General features: G+C 32.6%; 2 protein-coding genes and 1 long non-coding RNA gene across 4 annotated transcripts in view; all 3 read left to right on the top strand.

Moving 5' to 3' along the window:
- The first annotated feature begins 353 nt into the window (after window positions 1-353).
- Window positions 354-1,962, top strand: LOC137815987 (uncharacterized). The gene is made up of 2 exons (XM_068619093.1): window positions 354-1,058; window positions 1,147-1,962. The coding sequence occupies exons 1-2, from the start codon at window positions 354-356 to the stop codon at window positions 1,960-1,962; spliced, it is 1,521 nt and encodes a 506-aa protein (XP_068475194.1).
- A 3,013-nt stretch (window positions 1,963-4,975) lies between these two features.
- On the top strand, window positions 4,976-6,104 carry LOC137814056 (uncharacterized). Its single transcript, XR_011081590.1, has 3 exons — window positions 4,976-5,112; window positions 5,192-5,301; window positions 5,970-6,104. It is a non-coding gene; the product is annotated as an uncharacterized lncRNA (long non-coding RNA).
- Window positions 6,105-15,462: 9,358 nt separating this feature from the next.
- Window positions 15,463-19,191, top strand: part of LOC137814053 (insulin-degrading enzyme-like 1, peroxisomal) — a 28,095-nt gene continuing 24,366 nt past the window's right edge. Inside the window, exons 1-2 of one of the 2 annotated variants that reach the window (XM_068616588.1) lie at window positions 15,463-15,888; window positions 16,018-16,093. In XM_068616588.1, the coding sequence (XP_068472689.1) occupies window positions 15,769-15,888; window positions 16,018-16,093 (196 nt within the window). In that variant the 5' untranslated portion in view covers window positions 15,463-15,768. The remainder of the gene's footprint in view (window positions 15,889-16,017; window positions 16,094-19,191) is intronic. The other variant, XM_068616589.1, reaches the window with a different exon arrangement.

Here is a 19,191-nt window from a genome sequence, read left to right as displayed (position 1 = left end):
ACGCATTCGGAAATTTTTTCTATGATCATAACGTGAAGGATGATGAGGATATGTGTCCTAGATCAAGCGAAATGATGCCTGATGAAATTGCTGAGTATCTGAAGTTTATGCATGATGGGCAACAAAGTTTGTATGAAGGATGTGACAAGTATTCTAAACTTTCTTTCTTGCTCAAATTGTACCACATCAAATGTCTATGTAGAATGACTGACAAGGCAATGTCAATGATTTTGGAGTTGTTAGCAGATGCCTTTGATTATGCTAAAATTCCATGTTCCTTCTATGAAGCTAAGAAAATCATCAATTAGCTTGGCCTTCATTACACCAAAATTGATGCTTGCCCAAATGATTGCATGTTGTACTATGGAGAAGACAAAGACAAAGAAGTTTGTAAGAAATGTAATGAATCTAGATGGAAAAGAAGAAAGAAGAACAAGACTATTGATGGTACTATGAAAAAGCAAAAGAAAGTTCCTGCTAAAGTTTTAAGATATTTTCCATTGAAGCCACGCTTACAACGAATGTTTATGTCTTCTAAAATAGCTGAGCATATGCAATGGCATGCTTCAGGAAGTACAAATGACGGCATACTAAGGCATCTGAGGGATTCGGAAGCATGGAAGAACTTTGATTCATATAGCAATGAAGTGTTTAATATGCATGCAGCTATATTGTGGACCATTAGTGATTTTCCTGGTCTTGGAACTTTATCTGGGTGGAATACACATACTAGGTTGGCTTGCCCTAGGTGTAATTTTGACACTACTCCTAAGAAGATTCAGGGTAAATTTTGTTTCATGGATCATCGACGTTGGTTAAATGCAAGACACAAATTTAGATTAGCCCGCATTCATTTTGATGGAAGTGTGGAAAATAGAAATTGTCCTTTGACAATATCAGGAAAAAATGTCTTAAGACAAGTTGAGAATGTCAATATCATATTTGGGAAAGAACCAAAAGTTGAGGAACTGGGGAAAAGACAACACAGAGATCACCAAGCTATTGATGGCCCTCTACAATGGCGAAAAAAAAGTATATTTTTTGAACTTCCTTATTGGGTAAACAATTTATTGCACCATAATCTAGATGTTATGCACATTGAAAAAAATGTATGCGATAATGTGGTGTATACATTATTGAACCAAGGTAAAAAAATCAAAAGATAACCTAAAGGCACGAAAGGACTTAAAAGATTGGGGTGTTAGACTTGATCTTTGGCCTGATGAAAATAATAAATATCTTCCTGCTATATATACATTGACAAAAGAAAATAAGCATACATTTCTGACAACACTAAAGAACATCACTGTTCCAGATGGCTACTCAAGTACCATTAGTAGATGTGTTGATGTCAAACAATGTAAGCTTGGAGGATTGAAAAGTCATGATTCACATGTTTTGATGGAGCAACTTCTACCTTTAGCAATGAGAAAGACACTCCCTAAGGAAGTGTGCTATGTTTTGATTGATTTGTGTTCATTTTTTAGAAACTTATGCAGTAAAGTTTTAAAAGTGGATGAACTTAACCAACTGCAAAATAGAGTTGTTCTCACATTATGTCACATGGAGATATTATTTCCTCCTGCATTTTTTACAATCATGGTTCATTTGATTGTGCATTTGGTGGAAGATGCCAAGCTTGGAGGACCTGCTCAGTATAGATGGATGTATCCCATTGAGAGATATTTAGGAAAATTGAAATCTTATGTGCGTAACAAGGCACAACCAGAAGGCTCAATAGCTGAAAGCTACATGGCTGAAGAGTCTTTAACCTTTTGTTCAAGATATTTAAATGAAATTGAGATTGTATTTAATCGAATAAGGCGTGTTAATGATGAACCAGACACTATATATCATCTAGTGCAAGCACTTTGTTTCCACCTGTTGGAAAACCAATTGGGTCTTTTACTTACTTCTCTTTATCAGCAAAGGAAAAGTTACAAGCACATCGTCATATATTGACTAATTGTGCCCAAGTTGACCCTTTCCTGCAGTAAGTACTTTGACTTTATAACTTATTATGATTCATCTACAATTGAACACTAACCATGTAATTATTATTTATTTAATTTAGAGAATTTAGAGACATTATAGGAAGACAATTAAGAAGTCGTACACGGTCATCCTCTGTGATAGATAAGAGGGTTCATAGAGAATTTGCAGAATGATTTTCTCGTCGTGCATGTATAATTTATATTGTTAAGGTTTGATTATATTGAATATATAGAATTGTCTTGATCATATTTTCCTCTTTTTTAGATAAGAAATAAGTTGAATAGACCTCACTTAGATGATTTAAAGTTCTTAGCTATGGGACCAATTGATTGTGCAAAACGTTACAATGCTTACAATGTAAATGGCTTCAAGTTCCGTACATTGGAGAGAGATGAAGGACTTAAAACACAAAACAGTGGGATATTTGGTACTTTTGGGACAAGGAGTTATGCAAGTAGCATCGACAATCAAATGCAATTTGGGGGTGTGCCTTATTATGGAAAATTGGTAGACATAATTGAGATAAACTATAATGGTCGATTTTCTGTTACTTTGTTCAAATGTATGTGGGCTAATACAACTACTTCTAGAGGGATTATGACAGATGATCTTGGATTTACACTAGTAAACTTTACACGTTTGATACACATTGGTGATAATGATGATGATGAACCATACATCCAAGCTAAAGAAGCACAAATGGTTTATTATGTAGTGGATGAATTAGCTAAAGATTGGAGCATTCCTTTACATCTAAAGCCACGAGACTTATATGACATGGGAGAAGATAATGATGTCACTTTTCATGAATGTGAAGCATTTGTACAAAACAATTTTGAAACTTTATTTGTAAATGGAGAAGGGAGTATATCGTTAACAAGGTCCTATTTTTAATTGAACACTTGTATATTATTTTTGTTTAAATTATCATCCTTATTACTTATACATTATTGTTTATACATGCATTATATTATGATTTATTGAATTTCTATTTTGACTTGTATTAATGTTCTTATTTCAAGAATACCTGAAGATGAAGAAAATGTCCATCAAGAAGACTAGAGCAACAGAACATGATACCCTTAATAACACTTTTGACCAACTTGCAGCCCTTAATAACTCAAGTAAGTTCATACACAACTTCCATTTAGTGAGATGTTTGTACTTATATTTTAATCTGGCATTCTCTTTAAAAATATATTATTTTTCACATGTATTCATTTAATTATTATGCAACACCTCATGTGAATTCTCATCCTATAGAGAATAATAATAAGAAGCCTTCTTCCGCACATGCACCTCATAGGTTGATTTCTACTACTAAGAACACTTCTGCACCTGAATTTCAATTTGATAATACAAATGAATCTGTCCATGAATCTACATCTGAACCTACACCAAGGTTACAATTTGATGAAGAAAGGGAAGAAAATGTGGGTATTGAGATGCAAACTGAACAATCAAAGCATGTATCACGTAAAAGATCATGGCTTGTTGATGTCATTGGTAAGCTTGAATCAATACATTCCAAACTCACATTGTATTTCTTTTTTATGTTCATCCTCTTAAACTAACAATAATTTTGACAAATAGTGAAGGCAAAAAGGTTAGGAAACAATTAACAACAAATGATGTTTGGTTTTTATCTGTTGGTGAGAGAATTCTTGTTAACTGGAATAACGAGAACCAACCAGTTGATGACAGTGGAGCATTGTTGAATAGGTTTTTAGGTCATGTTGCAAGAAATGTTAATGCATTTCCTATTAGCTATCAAAGTTGGAGGAAGATTCCCAAAGATTACAAAGAAGATATACTTAAGAAAACCATTCAAGTAATTGATTTTTGGATTTTTCTGTTTTTTAATTGATATTATATTGCAATTATCGTTACATTTACTTGTGTAATAATTTTGAAGGCTAAGTTTGAAGTTGAATCTGATGCTCATGTAAGATATATCTTCAAATCACTTAACACAAAGTGGACTGAGTATAGGCAACAACTATGGCAACAAAGAAATGATGGAACACACAATAGAGATGAAATTATTGCAATGTGTCCAGAAGTAATGAATAAAGACCATTGGGCTTCTTTTGTTGACTACTGTTTAAATTCAAGGACAAAGGTAATAAAAACTACTTTATTCTTTAAAGTGTTGATTTATTTATATTTAGTTCTTTTACTACATGTATGTATGCTTAGGAAATTGCCAAAAAGAACAAGGATAATAGAAAGAACCAAACAGTTCCTCATACTAGTGGATCCAAGAGCATTGCACGGAAGAAAGATGAGATGGTAACTTGATTCTCCTATAATTTTTGTTATATCATATATCATGATTCGTATAATTGTTACATTTTATAGGAGAAAGAGCTTGGTCGCAAAGTTAGTAGGAGAAGTATGGGTAGCAACACATAAACATGCTAACGGAGAATTTGTGAATGATGGGGCAAGAGAGATTGGGGTAAGTATCATTTTGTAAAGATGAAAACTCAACCAAATTGGATGTGAGCTTCATTTATAACTTTTTTCATTATTTGTAGGAAAAGATTCAAGCATATGAGTCAAATACATCTTCCCTCTCACATGATATATCAATTGATGATTCACTAGCTCATGCCTTTGGAAGTGAAGAACATTGTAGTCGTGTTCGAGGGATGAGATTGGGGCCTTGCCCTTCTCATGTGTTTGGATATACTAGAAATTCTCGCACTGGGATATCTTCAACTACTTCTTATAGAATTGGAGAATCAGGTTTTTGAACATGCATTTTCTTATGTAGCAATTTGGTGTTGTTTACTTTAGATTATCATGCCAAGATTGGAAATGTTGTGTTGAATATTATTCACACAAAATTATAGGAAATTTAGTATAGCTTTTGTTGATAAATTGGTTATTTTTTAATGTGTATGGTTTTCTCACTCTTTTTCATTATAAATTGTGTTTTAATATAGGTTATTGCATTAAAGTCACAATTGGATGAACAAAATAAAAGATATGAAGAACGTGAAAAAAGATATGAAGAACATGAAAAAAAGATTTGAGATAATGGTGAATTTTTTCTTTCAAAGTTATCAAGGTCAATTGCCTCCTGAGTTGACTATGTTCAATCGTTCATCGGTAATATTTAAAAAATTTAAATAACTTGTTTTATTTTTCAGATTTACATTTCTAATTGTGATATATGTTTATATTGTAGGTGTCTGATCAAGGAAGTGTGCCAAAAAATTAGGAAGGCAAAACCAAAACCATAAAAATTAGGAAGTTGCATTATCTGAACTGATTTTACGTGCTAATGGGGTGAGAAAGGTACATTTCCATGGGAATGAGGAAAGTTATTTTTTAACTCTAGTTTAACTTCCATTCCATTTTTATATCTTTAATCATTTTAAAATTGAAAAACATTCCAAGGAATATGAAAAATGAACCAAACATATTTTTGGACATGCATAGGAATAAGATTCTGACTAAAAATTCTCTGTAATGTTATTCCTGGTATTACAATTATATAACTTAAACCAAGTTCTCCCCTAAATTTCACCAAAGATGACTAGAGGATGTATGTTGTAACCACAACAATGATAGAGGTTGTAATTAAAGATGGATTCGCAATTGTGGATCCAAGAAATACCGCTATGCAGTTGAGCTATATCATCACTATGGCTGCTATTTAACAATTCTGATTGATATGGTTATGTTATAGGCATATTTGAAATGAGGGAATAAAATTTCCAACTGATCAGTTTGTATTGGGTTAAGTTTGGTTTTCGTGCTTAGTTTTTGAACATCTATAGTAAACTTTTTAACATTTAGTTCCTTAAAAAGGATATGTCACTATTTTATGATATGGTATTGTTTGAGTGAATATATGTTTTTTCTGCTTGAATCATGTGTGTTTGGAAATTGAGAGGCCACTTCAGATTATGGTTGATAACTATATGTAGTATGCTAATAAAAAATTTGTTTGATTGTTACAGGTTCTAAATTGCCACGAGTCTGCCATATACATCTTAGCACCTTTGAGATATGTTATTGTTTATGGGTGTTCAGATGCAACAATAGTTCTAGGAGCAGTAGGCAAGGTAATACTTAGTAGCTTTGTGTCCTGTTTGTGAAATGAGCATAATGATTATATAAGGAATGAACAATTATGAAATTTGATTTTGTACCATAGTGCAATATTGTTAAATGTCGGGAATGATGGCATATTGGCAGTATGTTTGGATCAAACTGTTGTTTTCTTTCTACAAAGCTTCTCCATTTAGGGCCAAAATGGTTTGTCCAATCTTCTTGTGTGAGGTAGTGGGGAAGATATTGCTTAAAATGTTTTTCAGTGCTTTTATTAGGTGTTTTGTGTTATTAGATAAGATTATTTTTGTTGTAGTTTGGAGGTTCTCTAGTCAAGGTTTTGTACCCATGGGGTTTATGTGTGTTTGATACTGTTTAGTCAAACATGAATTGATTCTTTTTCAAGTTTTCCTTTATCTCGTAGCAAAAAACTTGGAGGTTGTGAACGAAGGCAGGGGATTTTTTTTTGTGGGGAGGAAGGGTTAGAATTATTGGGACTTGCTCAATATGATATTATAGGGGTGACCACGTTCAATTTGGTCAAGGTTAGAAATTGGGATACCTTAAGCTTAAAATAACTCACAAGTTTCTACTATAAGATAAATAAATCCACTTCAAAGAAGATAGATAAATATCCTATTTCATTGATAATGCTTTAGTCATGATTAGTTTAGTAAAACTTACAATATGTTGAAGCCCAATACAATACATTGCCATAAAATAAGTGCGACTTCAGAACAAATTCCTTTGAAGGGAGTATTGTGCTTAAAGTTAATTATTACAATAGATTAATATTTTGATTCTCAAAAGATTATTTTAATATCAATCTAGTCCTTCAAGTTTTTATGAATTTAATTTCTGGAGAACTGAATTTTCTTGGGATAAATTTGAAGAATGATGTAGTCTATTGATATAAGTAATCTTTTTGAACTAATAAAGCGGAACAAAATAAATCTTTGGACCAATATGTGTACTTGATCTTGATCATCGTCGAGTTGTTGATTTATTGTATGCATGGTGTTTAATGTTAAAATTTGGTCGAAAAAGAAATAAATAAAAAGCTTGATAAACACTAACTTATCTCTGCTTAATCTTCATCCTAAGATATTGCTAAAGATAAAGCTTGGTCCCATTTCTTTCTTTTATTTATTGAAAAGAAAATACTTTAACAAACATAGATAAATAAATACAATAGATGTAAATAATTGTGGTTTAAAAAACACATGAATGCCTAAATGGTAAATGAATAAAAAAAAACAAATTTTCATAATTTTGAAACCTATGGTATTTTTTAAGGAGGTTTTAAAACATTTTATGGAGGTTTTGAAACCCATGGTATTTTACGGGGGTTTTGAAACCTATGGTATTTTACGGAGGTTTTGAAACTCGTGGTATTTTACGGAGGTTTTGAAACCCATGGTATTTTACGGAGGTTTTAAAACCCGTGGTATTTTATGGAGGTTCTAAAACATGTGGTATTTTACGGAGGTTTTGAAACCTATGGTATTTTACGGAGGTTTTGAAACCCATGGTATTTTACGGAGGTTCTTAAACCCATGGTATTTAACAAGAGTTTTGAAAGGCTTTTTCTGAGGTTTAAAAAAACCCTGGGGAACACATTCCCCAGAGATGGTTTAGCGGGGGAAACTACAACCCTGAGTAAATGACTTAATGGAGGTTTTAACCCTGGATAATGTAAAAATAAACCCTAAATTTTCTAAAATCACTACCAGATTACCGTATTCTTTTTGGCAGAATTGCACACTTGTTGTATTTTATTTATCATTTTTTTTGTACTTTGAATTTTTAAGTACTTCTTTTTTTCACTCTTTTATAACACTTTAAAGAACACAAATCCAAAATTTCAGAAATTTCCATTAAGTAAATCAATTGCTATAAGGCAAAACAGTCAACACATTTGCATAAAACAGAGGAATCCTAACAGGAATGAAAAACAATATTAAGAACTAGCAAAGACATAATGGAAATGATGTATAAGAACTTGTATAGATCTAAGATACAAGTATGAACTCCTAACTAAACATAAAATGCATAAAAGGATCAAGAAACAAGTTCAGAAAAACTGTATCACACAAAAGCAAGAAACAAAAATGACAATAAAAGGACCACAAAGAATTGATAACAATCTTGGAAAAACATGACTATGACAAAACTTAAAAGGATTAAAAAAGAAAAAGACACAAACACATGATAGGCACAATTAAGAAAACAGCAATAAAACTCAAAATTAAGCCTAAAAACAGAAAGATAAACACAAGAATGTAGAGTTCTTGAATTAAAAGGGCAAAACAACTCAAAATCAAACAAGAACAAACCTAAGACTCATGATACCACATGATATCACATGATATGATTCCAATAGCAAAATATAGATGATTCTTTGACATTTTATGGAATCAACTTGAGTTGGAGATTGAATAGGCACTTTTATAGAAATGGATCAATGTTCTATGTTTCAAGAACTCACCAAAACTTGCACCACACACTAAAGCTCACATGGAAGTTCCATTTCTTGCCAATTGAACCGATTAAAAGATGCAAGAGTTCAAATGAACTGATTAAAAAGCCTTAAAAGTGAAATGAACCGAACAAATCAAGCTAGAATGAAGATGAACCGTTTAAACTCAGCAAGGAAGAAGATGAACCGAACAAAATGTGAAATAAAGGCAAAGCACCAAATAGAATTGCAAGAAAAGAACCTAAGACATGTTTATGAGTTCATATGATCACGAAAATGGAAGAAATAGATGAAGAAGAGAGAAGACTTATGTGGTTGAAGAACTTGGTTGATGAACACGCCACTTGAAGTGTGAATGCTCCAAGATAAGTGTGCAATGCCGCCACTTGAGAGAACCAAGGCACTCAAGATGAGACTAGGAAGAGGAGAAGACAAGTTCTCACTACACTCAATCACCAATTTGGGAGAGTTTTGATACTACAAATTCCAATTCTGAATTATGAAGGACCCAAGCCCTCCTTTTATAGGAGCAAGGGCCGGTCATGAAGCTTACAAAGCTTGTACCACAAGCTACTCAAAAGTCTCCTAAGCTAACGCCTATAGTGACTTTATGAAGAGTCACCTTCTAGAAAATTCTAAACTAATGCCTAAAGATGCTTTACAAAAGAGGTATCTATGGTTTTCCTCTAAGCACCTTCCTAAACACTATTCTATATTATTTGCAATTTTATACAAAAGAGACTATAAAGAGAGATATTTAAATGAAGCCTATTCTTGAAAGTTTGTAGACTTCTTTGGCTTTAGGCTTGATCCTCTCTTTATTTTATGTCTTCTTTTAATTTTGAGAAGACTAGAAGGAAGAACTTCAAATGTGTAGGTGAATGACCTCTTCCTTCATTAATAAAAACCTCCTTTATTTGATTCTCATCAGAGGGTTTACGCTAATGAGAGTGGGAAGATTTAGGGTTTACTGAGAGGGTTTGAAAGACTGCTTTCTGTGAGGGGTGAAAGGGTCACTGTGAGGTTTCCAAAGAGATAAAAATGTGATTCCAAAAGGGTTAAAGGAAAAAGAAAATTGGAAAAAAGGAATGTATGGAGGGAACGAAAATGCGTGAGAGTGAATATTTCGAAGGAGAATTGTGACGGTTCTAAATGACACTTTTTGAAGGAGAATTCTGGTGGTTATTAAAGTATCGTATTATACGAATAATTGTGACAGTTTTTATAACCTCCACCACATACACGTTTTTTTTTAGTGATTAGCTCACATTGTTACAAATGACCCGTTAACAGAGTGAGTGGATGAGGATTACGTTTAACATTCCCATAGCCTCTCATTTTTATCTCCTTCAAACACAGACACAATCTTACTAATATTCATCTCTTCTTTTTATATTCAGAAAAGATCTTCATATAATACTATAATGTAGAGTGGGAGTTAATTTCTCATAATCTATTGAAAGTGTCTTAAACAAAAACATCATCTATGATTTCTTTCTTCATATTTATAATATAGTTTTTCCACTTTTCTTTTTCAAACAATCACTGCGAAATCCAAACAATATCATCCGATCTCAAGAACCTACTTTTGCAAAGGTTCTTTCGTTGTCACCCTTTTCATTTTTCTTCCTTTTCTTCTTTTTTGGATAATTCATTATCTACCATGAATTTGAATTATATGTATATATATTATGTTATGTTTGACATTATGTAACTTCTCCAAATGCTTGTGTTTGAATGCTAATGAAGTGTGTTTGGTTGAATTTATATTGAGAAATAATTACTTACTTTTGCCAGCTTAATAATAACATTTGAAAAATAAAAGATTCTTTTTCCAGATTTACCTTGTGCAAAATTATTTGATTATTCTCTTAGGTGAGGGATAGCATGCGCTTTGACACAAATGTAAAATTGGTAGAACTAGCTAAGCAAGTTGTTGCATTGGCAAATGCATATTTCTTCCCTCCTTTCCAACCTTCGTTGCTTCCCAGGACTAAAGGAGGACCAGTGATTCCTTCTAAACTTCCCCCAAGAAGAGCACGATTGGTTGTTTACCAAAAAAAAAAATATCAAATGAGACAAGCGTATGGATTGTTGAACTCAGGAAAGTGCATGCATCAGTATATGAGGTGGTCACCATAGAGGCAAAGTTATTTCTTCCAAAGTCGTTCCAAATGTTCAGCCACCAATGGTAAATATATTTACTTGGTTTTGTACTTTGATAAAGTTTTGCTCCTTTTTAAAATTTGCAGTCTTCCTTATCCCATGCTTATTGTAGCTGGAACCTTGCTTTGCCAATTTTTGTGTGAGATAGATTTTTTTCAGCTTTCATATTTAAACACCTTTGCTAAAACTTGCATAAAAACATTTATCGAATAGAAGTCAAATAAATGTTAATATTCTAGCATATTTGTTGTGCACATATTGGCAATTAAATAAATGCAATTGGAATAGATAAAGTATATAATAGATTATCTGCTAGAAATAATTTTTCATCATATCCTAGGATTGTTACCATATTTCCTTATTATGGTCTGTTTTCCAAACTTAGTGCTCTAAGTTTGATGAACATCCATTCATTATAATATATCTCAATTGATAGAAATTGTACTTTGTTAATGGTCTCAACTTTCTCTGACATTAAGGCAAAATATCAGTATGTAATCTCAGATCTTCATAGTCACACATGATTACTCTTTTTCCTCTTTTTGTAAAGTGAAAATTTATTAGATTCATATGATTGTTATTTACATTCACCAATGTTGAATATTACATCAACAAAAAGAAGCACAAGAAGGGAATCAATGTAAAGATAATTATAGAAAATAATAATGGTTTTCATAAAAAAAAAAAAAGTGATTTAACTATCTTATCCTATAGTGGTGAATTAGCTTTTTCTTGTTGAATTAAACTAAAAAAAAATCTACATATTTGGTAAAACTATCTATTAAGCCCATTTTACATTTCAAATAATCCATAAACTATTTTTTTTCTATACCCATCCATTTCACATTTATTTTACCTATACTTACTGTACTCAATGCCAACAGTTTTTAACACCAATCATGACAATTATTAACCCACATTTCATGGACTAGAGAAGGACACAACAAGAAAATTATTGGACCCTGATTTCCTATAGTTCCAAAAAAAACAAGCATTTAATCTTACTTCTGATTTTTAAACAAATGGTTTAAACTTCGAATTACAATAATACTAATGTTAATGTTGTTTTGAATAAAAAATAAAGTGTATTACATTATTGTAATGGTTAAATTGAAGACAGGGAAAAAAAGTGTGGTGAAAAGGAAGTAGAAATAAGGTGTATGATTTATTTGACAAGGCTTATATGTGCGTCCCATTTCAGATTCTTCACTTCCATCTTCCTCTACTTCCCTGGCTTCCCCTGCTTCAATCGTGCTCGGTTTTCTTTAGTTTTGTGTTTATTTTTATGTCTAGATACTTTTGTTCTATAGCTTTTCAGTTGAGTCATCGATCTTTAGTTACAAGCAACACATAACAAGGCTTGATATATATAACTGTAGTGTAAACATGTTTGGTTACAAAGATATTGATATAATTTATTGTATATCATTGGTATATTTCATTTATTGTATATCAATAACATATATAGCGATTCATCCCTTTCTTATCACATTCCACTTCCTTCAACATCCAATCCAAACTTTTTATAATTATATCATTTTAACAAAACTGAAACACTATTATGAAATAAAATGAATATAAATTCTTGTCTTTTGAAGGAGTGTTGGCTACATAGTAATCTATAATCACATGCTTTGTTGTATGTTTTAATGATGAATTAATGGTCTATGCGCTATGTCTAGGCGGGAAGTTGTGGATTTTAAATGATGTAATATGTGTATGTGTATATAAATCCTATATAATTTTCTCTTACTGTCAATCAAGAGTGGGAAGGTCAGTGTTATGTAATACATGTGAATGTAATATAAATCTTCTATTAAGAAAATATTTGTATGAAGTTTATGATATTGGTAGTGGGGTTGGTCATGGTATGTATAGTATGGTATAACTGTTTTTTTCCCTGGTATATCACCTTTTTCTCATATAGCCAGTTTCTCTAGTGGAATGAACTATCTTTGACATGGATGATCAAGTTTAAGGTACTATAATTTGTGTGGTGTTATCAAGTAATTAACTTTGATATTTTTTTAATATTTAAATTTTTTTATTCCTTTTTGCATAATGGACTTCTTTACATTGTGTATGAGGACAAAAGTATCACAACATGGGATATCAAGACTGGAAAAGTTGCATATTGCTTGGGAGACGCACATACTTCCCATGTCAAAGGTATTGTTGTGCTCACAGATATTGATGGTGCTACAGGGGATGATGACCCTTACCAAGTGGTCTTTGCATCATCTAATGGCAATATACGTGTTTGGGATGTTTGAATGGCGACCAGAGAGAAACCACTAGTTGAATATAACACATGGTGAAGATTGACATGCCTTAAAAGAAATGATAAATCTCTCATTCTAAGATTGTAAATTAGACTAATGTGTAGTTCACATTATTTTTTCTGTATATCTACTTGCACCTTTCATATCTTGTGTTTTATATACGATGATTTGGAGTTCCTCTAGAATGTCTTGTGAAATTATACTTTTGTTCTTGTTCTTTTTACCTTTTTCAATTTCTTCATATGGAGTTGATTACGACTAAAACAATAATGTATTCTGGAGTTTGTGTTATCTCATCATTTGGGCTTCTCTTAATTGTAGTTTTCTATCATTGTTTGTTGCTATATATGAGTGTATGTTTGATCCATGAACTCCAAATTTAGTTTGTTTGGAGCCTAATTTGAAACTGCCAAGAAACGATATTACATACGAAAAAATATTCGTATGTAAATCTAATAGACAATTACATATGGATTTATTCGTATGTAATTACATGCAAATTTTGAATCTGTATGCAACAGTTACCTACTACATTTTTACAAACGGATTTTTTTTGTATGTAATCCATATGTAACTATGTTGTACATACGAATTTGGTCTCTTACATACGAATTGTATTGTATGTAATACCAAATTTTCTTGTAGTGGCTCTTGGTTCTTAACTTTCATCATTCACTTAAGGTCAAAGGTTTTCAAATGTGTTTTGAATTTGGAGATCATTTTTTGAGTTTCTTGGTTCATAACAAAGGTGAATTTGTTCCTTTATTGTACTGTGTTTTCAAATCTATGTTTGTAAAAAGAAATTGTTGATCTAGTGAATTTCATCTTGGTGTGAGGTGGGAGTAGCTCAGTTTTGAGTGAACCTGTATAAATCTTAGTATGCTTTAAGCTTTCCTTGTCACTACAATTTAATTTTCTTCATACTGGTGTAAAAATCAATGAGTTATTTTTAAAATTAATCAATTGTTTTTATCTACAGTGTTGTTTGACTTTCTGGACTGGTCATAATTAGTGTTCTAAGCAATTGTGAATGTGAATCTTTGTGTATTGGTTATGTGTTTACACTTGCATTGTTTGAATCAAAAAGCTTATTGAAAATTGTGCTTGATTGTATTTGGATTCTTATTTTGATTCATGAAAATTAAAATATTTTTTGTCTTTTAAAAAAAATCAGGAAATCAATCTGTTGTTTTGAAAATTAACCTGTTAATATTTTTTCTATGATTTTATAACCATAAAATTAATTAGTTAGTTTCAAATTTAATCTTTTAATATTTTTTTCAAATACTATAATTAAAAAATTAATCAATTGTTTTAAGGTTTAATCTGTTGATATTTTCTCGGTTACTAAAATTGAAATTGAAAAACAATAAGATGTTTTTAAAGATAATAGGTTGAAATTGGTTTTGGAATTTATTAAACAAGTTCAAATATTTTGTAAGTAAAATTGATTGACATATTTATGCCTTGTAATTTGTGTGGCCTGTAATTTTTAATCAATTGTTTTTAATAATAATTGGTTATTTTTATTGAATCAATATTCTTTTAGAAAATTTCAATCTCTTGTTTCGAAAAACAATCAATTTGAAGATGATGTAAGTTCAATTTGTACCCCACTTCATATTGTTATTTTTTAAAATTTCTACATTAATTTTTTTTAAACAACAATACAACATGTCACCTGATAGTCAACCATACCATTCTGAAGGCCACCCTTATCATGAGTCTCATCATGTTGGGTCTTTTTCAAATGTTGCACAATTTGAAAAACAAGTCCAACTTCAATCCGCCCCCATTGAACCACCATAAATATTTAACTTTATGGACCACAACATGTCTGTCCAATTTCTTCAATGGGGTTCGATATTCCATATGATGACAACGAAAAAGAAAATAATGACGATGATAGGCCACATCCATCGAGACAACGAAAAAGGCCTTTATGTAGGATATGATCTCATATATAATTTGTTCATATGTAGATTGTTAAAATTACATAATTTTTAAATTAGATTGTCATGGTTGTGTGCTTTCACTTAATGTTAAACTTTTTGTTACGCGTTTTAACTTTCCAGTTAAAATTTTATAATTTATTAAGACATCAAAATAATTTTAATGTATTAAAAATAAAAAATTTATATTTAATTTTTAATTATATACAATAAAAATTATTTTCTAAAAATTCGGTTCCGATCGGTAAAGTTATATTTCATTAAGATTTTGAAACAATCATTTATAATATTAATTAACTGTCTGGAATATAATTAATCTAAACAACAGACACCATCTATCATCACTATTGCTTTCTATAGTATCCTATTTTTTAATATTTAAATAACATTTTTTCTTCAAATCAAAACGTTTATTGTAATAATTATCTAATCTTTTATGTGTTTTTATTCTCTTTTAACAAACTTTATGGATTTGTATTTTTATCTAATTTTCATTTATATTTTCTTTTATCAAATTACAAATAGACTGAACCCATTACCAGTACAAAAACACGAGTATCGCAATGGACTCTGTTCTGTAGCTAACACTCCACAGTCCACAAAATAGCGAAATAAGAGTTAGGAAAAGTAGAACAGAACAAAACAAAACAGAGTCGTCGTCGTCTTTCCTTACTTTTACTCGTCACCGCGAAATATCAATCTTCTGCAGCACTCATCTCAATTCGAGTTTCAAGCGCAAGGAACAGAACAGAACACGCAATCATTACCTTCCAACGCCACCAAGCCAGAACAAGAACGAGTTAGGGTTGTAATCAGAGCGAGGGAGAAGATGGCAATTAAGGACGACGTGGAAATTGTGAAGGCTCGCATCGACAAGAGGGATTACAGAAGAGTCGTGCTTCGCAACTCGCTCCAAGTGCTCCTCATTAGCGATCCCGTTACCGATAAGGTCGACTTCCTCTTCGATCTCTGATTCCGATTCCGATTCCGATTCGGATCAGATTTTCGTTTTTCGTTTCAATTCACTCGCTCAGTTCATGATTCTTCCGTTTCTGTGATTCGATTTTGTCCGTTGCAGTGTGCTGCTTCCATGAACGTTGGCGTCGGTTACTTCAGTGATCCTGCTGGCCTCGAAGGCCTCGCCCATTTCCTCGGTATTTTTGCCTTTTCCAGTTTTGACTCTATTCTGTCGCGTATAGGTTTCGATTTCTGTAGGATTCTGGTCGATGTATTAGGAGTCTGAAGAGGATTCCTTGTTTGAAGTTTGATGTGCCTCAATTGTAGTCTATAATGATTTTAAAACTGGTTCCTGAGCATGCTTTTGGCCGCAATGTTAAGGCCTTTTGAGTTTCCGCTACTGCAATTGCGGCAACATCGGTGCCAGGGACAAATTTACTCCAGATGCATATACCACACATCTATCACACGAACAAAGAACGATAACATATAAACCCACAAATCTAATAGGTCGAAGGCAAACAGTAGAAAACAACTTTTAACAAATTTTAATCTACGTCCATGGAGGAATTCACTATAATATGAGATTATGTTTCTCTCATTAAACTCTCATTTTAAGTATAACTAACGTTTTTAACCTTAACTGATGATACAAAGGTCCTGTTTATACAACAATACCCCCTTTATAACTAACACATGTGAAACGTGCCTAAACTAATATGTGAACAGTGTTTCACTTTACAGAATTGGTTAGTTACTTAGACAGTTGCATTAGACAGTTCAAGTCTTGATAGTCCTTTAGAGACTAAACTGTCTACTGAGACTATCCACCACAGATGATAAAAGCTGCATATCAACAATGGATGATATAAAACAATTAGACAATCTAGGAACCTTTAGACAAGATTATATTTAGTCATCTTTACAAATCTCCACCTTGGTTCAACACAAATCTTCTGAGCGAGAGTCACTAACTGCTCTTAAGCTCATTACGGGCTTAATCACCAATTAGCTGGATCAAATCCAAGCAATGGAGCTACTTGATAGAACCTTTGTAATTATATCAGAGGGATTATGATATGTTGAGACATCTATCACCTTCACGCATCCTTGTGTAATCTTCTCTCTTATGAAATGCAACTTAACTTCCATGTGTTTAGTTCTTTCATCGTAGACTTGGTTCTTGGACAACTGTATTGCATGATTATTATCACAGTAGACAGTGTTAATTTGGTCTTGCACCTTTAGCTCTTTGGCTAAACCCTTCAGCCATAAGGGTTCCTTCACTACTTTTGTCATGATAATGTACTCTGTTTTAATGATTGACATTGACAAAGCCAATACCTTATGTAGATTGGCTTTCCAGTTGATGGCAGTACCATAAGCAATTAACACATAGCCCATGAGAGACTTTCTGGTGTCCAAACACCCAACAAAGTCCTACTCAGCAAATCCTTCTATGGGAGAATCACAAATTTTCTATCTTCATCATAAACTAGAACCCTTCCAAGCTATCCCTTCAATCCAAAGAATCCACTTAAGAGCTTGCTAATGAGCTCGCCAAGGATTTGACATGAACATGCTAATAATGCTCACAACATAGGCTATAGGGTGTGTGCAAATCATTGCATACGTAACAAAACCAACTATATTGGATTATGGAGTACTGTCCATATAATGTTGTTCCTCCACTTTTTAGGAGAATGTTCATCGCTTAGCTTATAGTAAGATGCAAGAGGTGTGGATTTAGGTTTTAAGTTTGTCCTACTATACTTCTTAAGGATTTTTTTGAGATAGGTCTTCTGGGACAAGTGTAGACACTTCAAATCACGTCGTCTAATGATCTCAATCCTCAAAATATTCTTAGTAGCTCCAAGATCCCTCATCTCAAACTTGCTATTTAGCTTAGCTTTAACCTTCTGAACTTCAGGCTTACTATTGCTTGCTATTAGAATGTCATTGACATACAACAACAATACTATGAGATGACCTTTTGCTAGAAACTTGAAGTAGACGCAAACATCATACTTGCTACATTCAAAGCCAATTCTTGCAATGAACGCATTAAAAGGCTTGTTCAATTGCCGTGGGGATTGTTTCAGACCATACAAGGATCTTTTTAACTTACAAACATAATCCTTCTTGTCTCCTACCTCAAATCCTTTTGGTTGCTTCGTGTAGATGGTCTCTTCTAAGTTTCCATATAGAAATGCAATCTTAACATGCATCTATTCCAGCTCAAGGTTAAGCTCAACAATCGGGACTAACAACTTTCAAATGAATTTGTGCTTTAATACATGAGAGAACACATCATTATAATCGACTCTTTTCCTCTAAATAAAGCCCTAGCCACCAATCTCGCCTTTGAATTTTTGTTGACCAGTTTCTAGATTACCATCTTTATGTTTGGAAATCCATTTACAACTAACCAACCTAGAACCCACAAGTCTACAAACAAGAGTCCAGGTATTGTTCAGATGAAGTGACTTCATCTCCTCATTTGTGGCGTCTAACCATTGAGTCTTCTCCTTACTTGCTAGTGCAAAGGATACAATAGAAGTTTCATCTTCTAACACCTCACTTGCAACTACCAAGGAGTATGCAATAAGTTCTTCATATTCATACCTCTTTGGAGCTCTTATCCTTGTTCTATCTCTAGCAAGCATGTAATAATCATATCATCTATCATCATTAAAAGCTTATTGTTTGTCATTTACCAGATCGTAATACGCATCATCCTGTAGGGAACTAGACGCTTTTTCTTTGCCAAACTCCACCTCAATGTTAGCCTTCTCAGTATCATGGCTACTCCCAAACTCACATTTTGAAACTTTTGGCTTATGGGCCATCTCAATTTTATTGAAGACGACTTTCAATCTGATGATACATTTCTTGAATCTTGGCTCTAGACACCATAGATGATATCCTTTTACACCTTTTGGATAGCCTAGAAACATGCACTTAACAACACATGCATCCAATTTTCCTTGCCTCATGTGAGCATAGACAACACAACTGGAGATTCTTAGGTTTTTAAGGTTGGGAGAATGTCCTGACTAGATTTCCTCGGAGTCTTCATCTCCAGCGCTGTGATTGGATTGGCAGCAGTAGTTACAGCTTCAGCCCAAAACAGTTTTGGAACTCCAACACTCAACAAGAAGCACCTCACTCTTTCCAGAATGGTCCCCTATTGAATCTCTCAGCTAGACCATTATGTTGAGGACTCCCTGCATATCAAGAATGGATGGTCTAGCACAATTAGACGATCTAGGAACCTTTAGATAAGATTTTGCTG

This window comes from Phaseolus vulgaris, chromosome 1, assembly GCF_000499845.2.
Source record: "Phaseolus vulgaris cultivar G19833 chromosome 1, P. vulgaris v2.0, whole genome shotgun sequence".
Taxonomy (NCBI): domain Eukaryota; kingdom Viridiplantae; phylum Streptophyta; class Magnoliopsida; order Fabales; family Fabaceae; genus Phaseolus; species Phaseolus vulgaris.
The sequence above is the reverse complement of the archived record's forward strand: the minus strand, read 5'-3'. Positions and strand labels throughout refer to the sequence as shown.

Bases quoted from the DNA above. Each gene is read 5' to 3' on its own strand.
- LOC137815987 (XM_068619093.1), top strand. From the start codon at position 354: ATGTTGTACTATGGAGAAGACAAAGACAAAGAAGTTTGTAAGAAATGT. The intron at 1,059-1,146 runs GTAAACAATTTA...TATTGAACCAAG, and splicing joins TTTTTGAACTTCCTTATTGG to GTAAAAAAATCAAAAGATAA.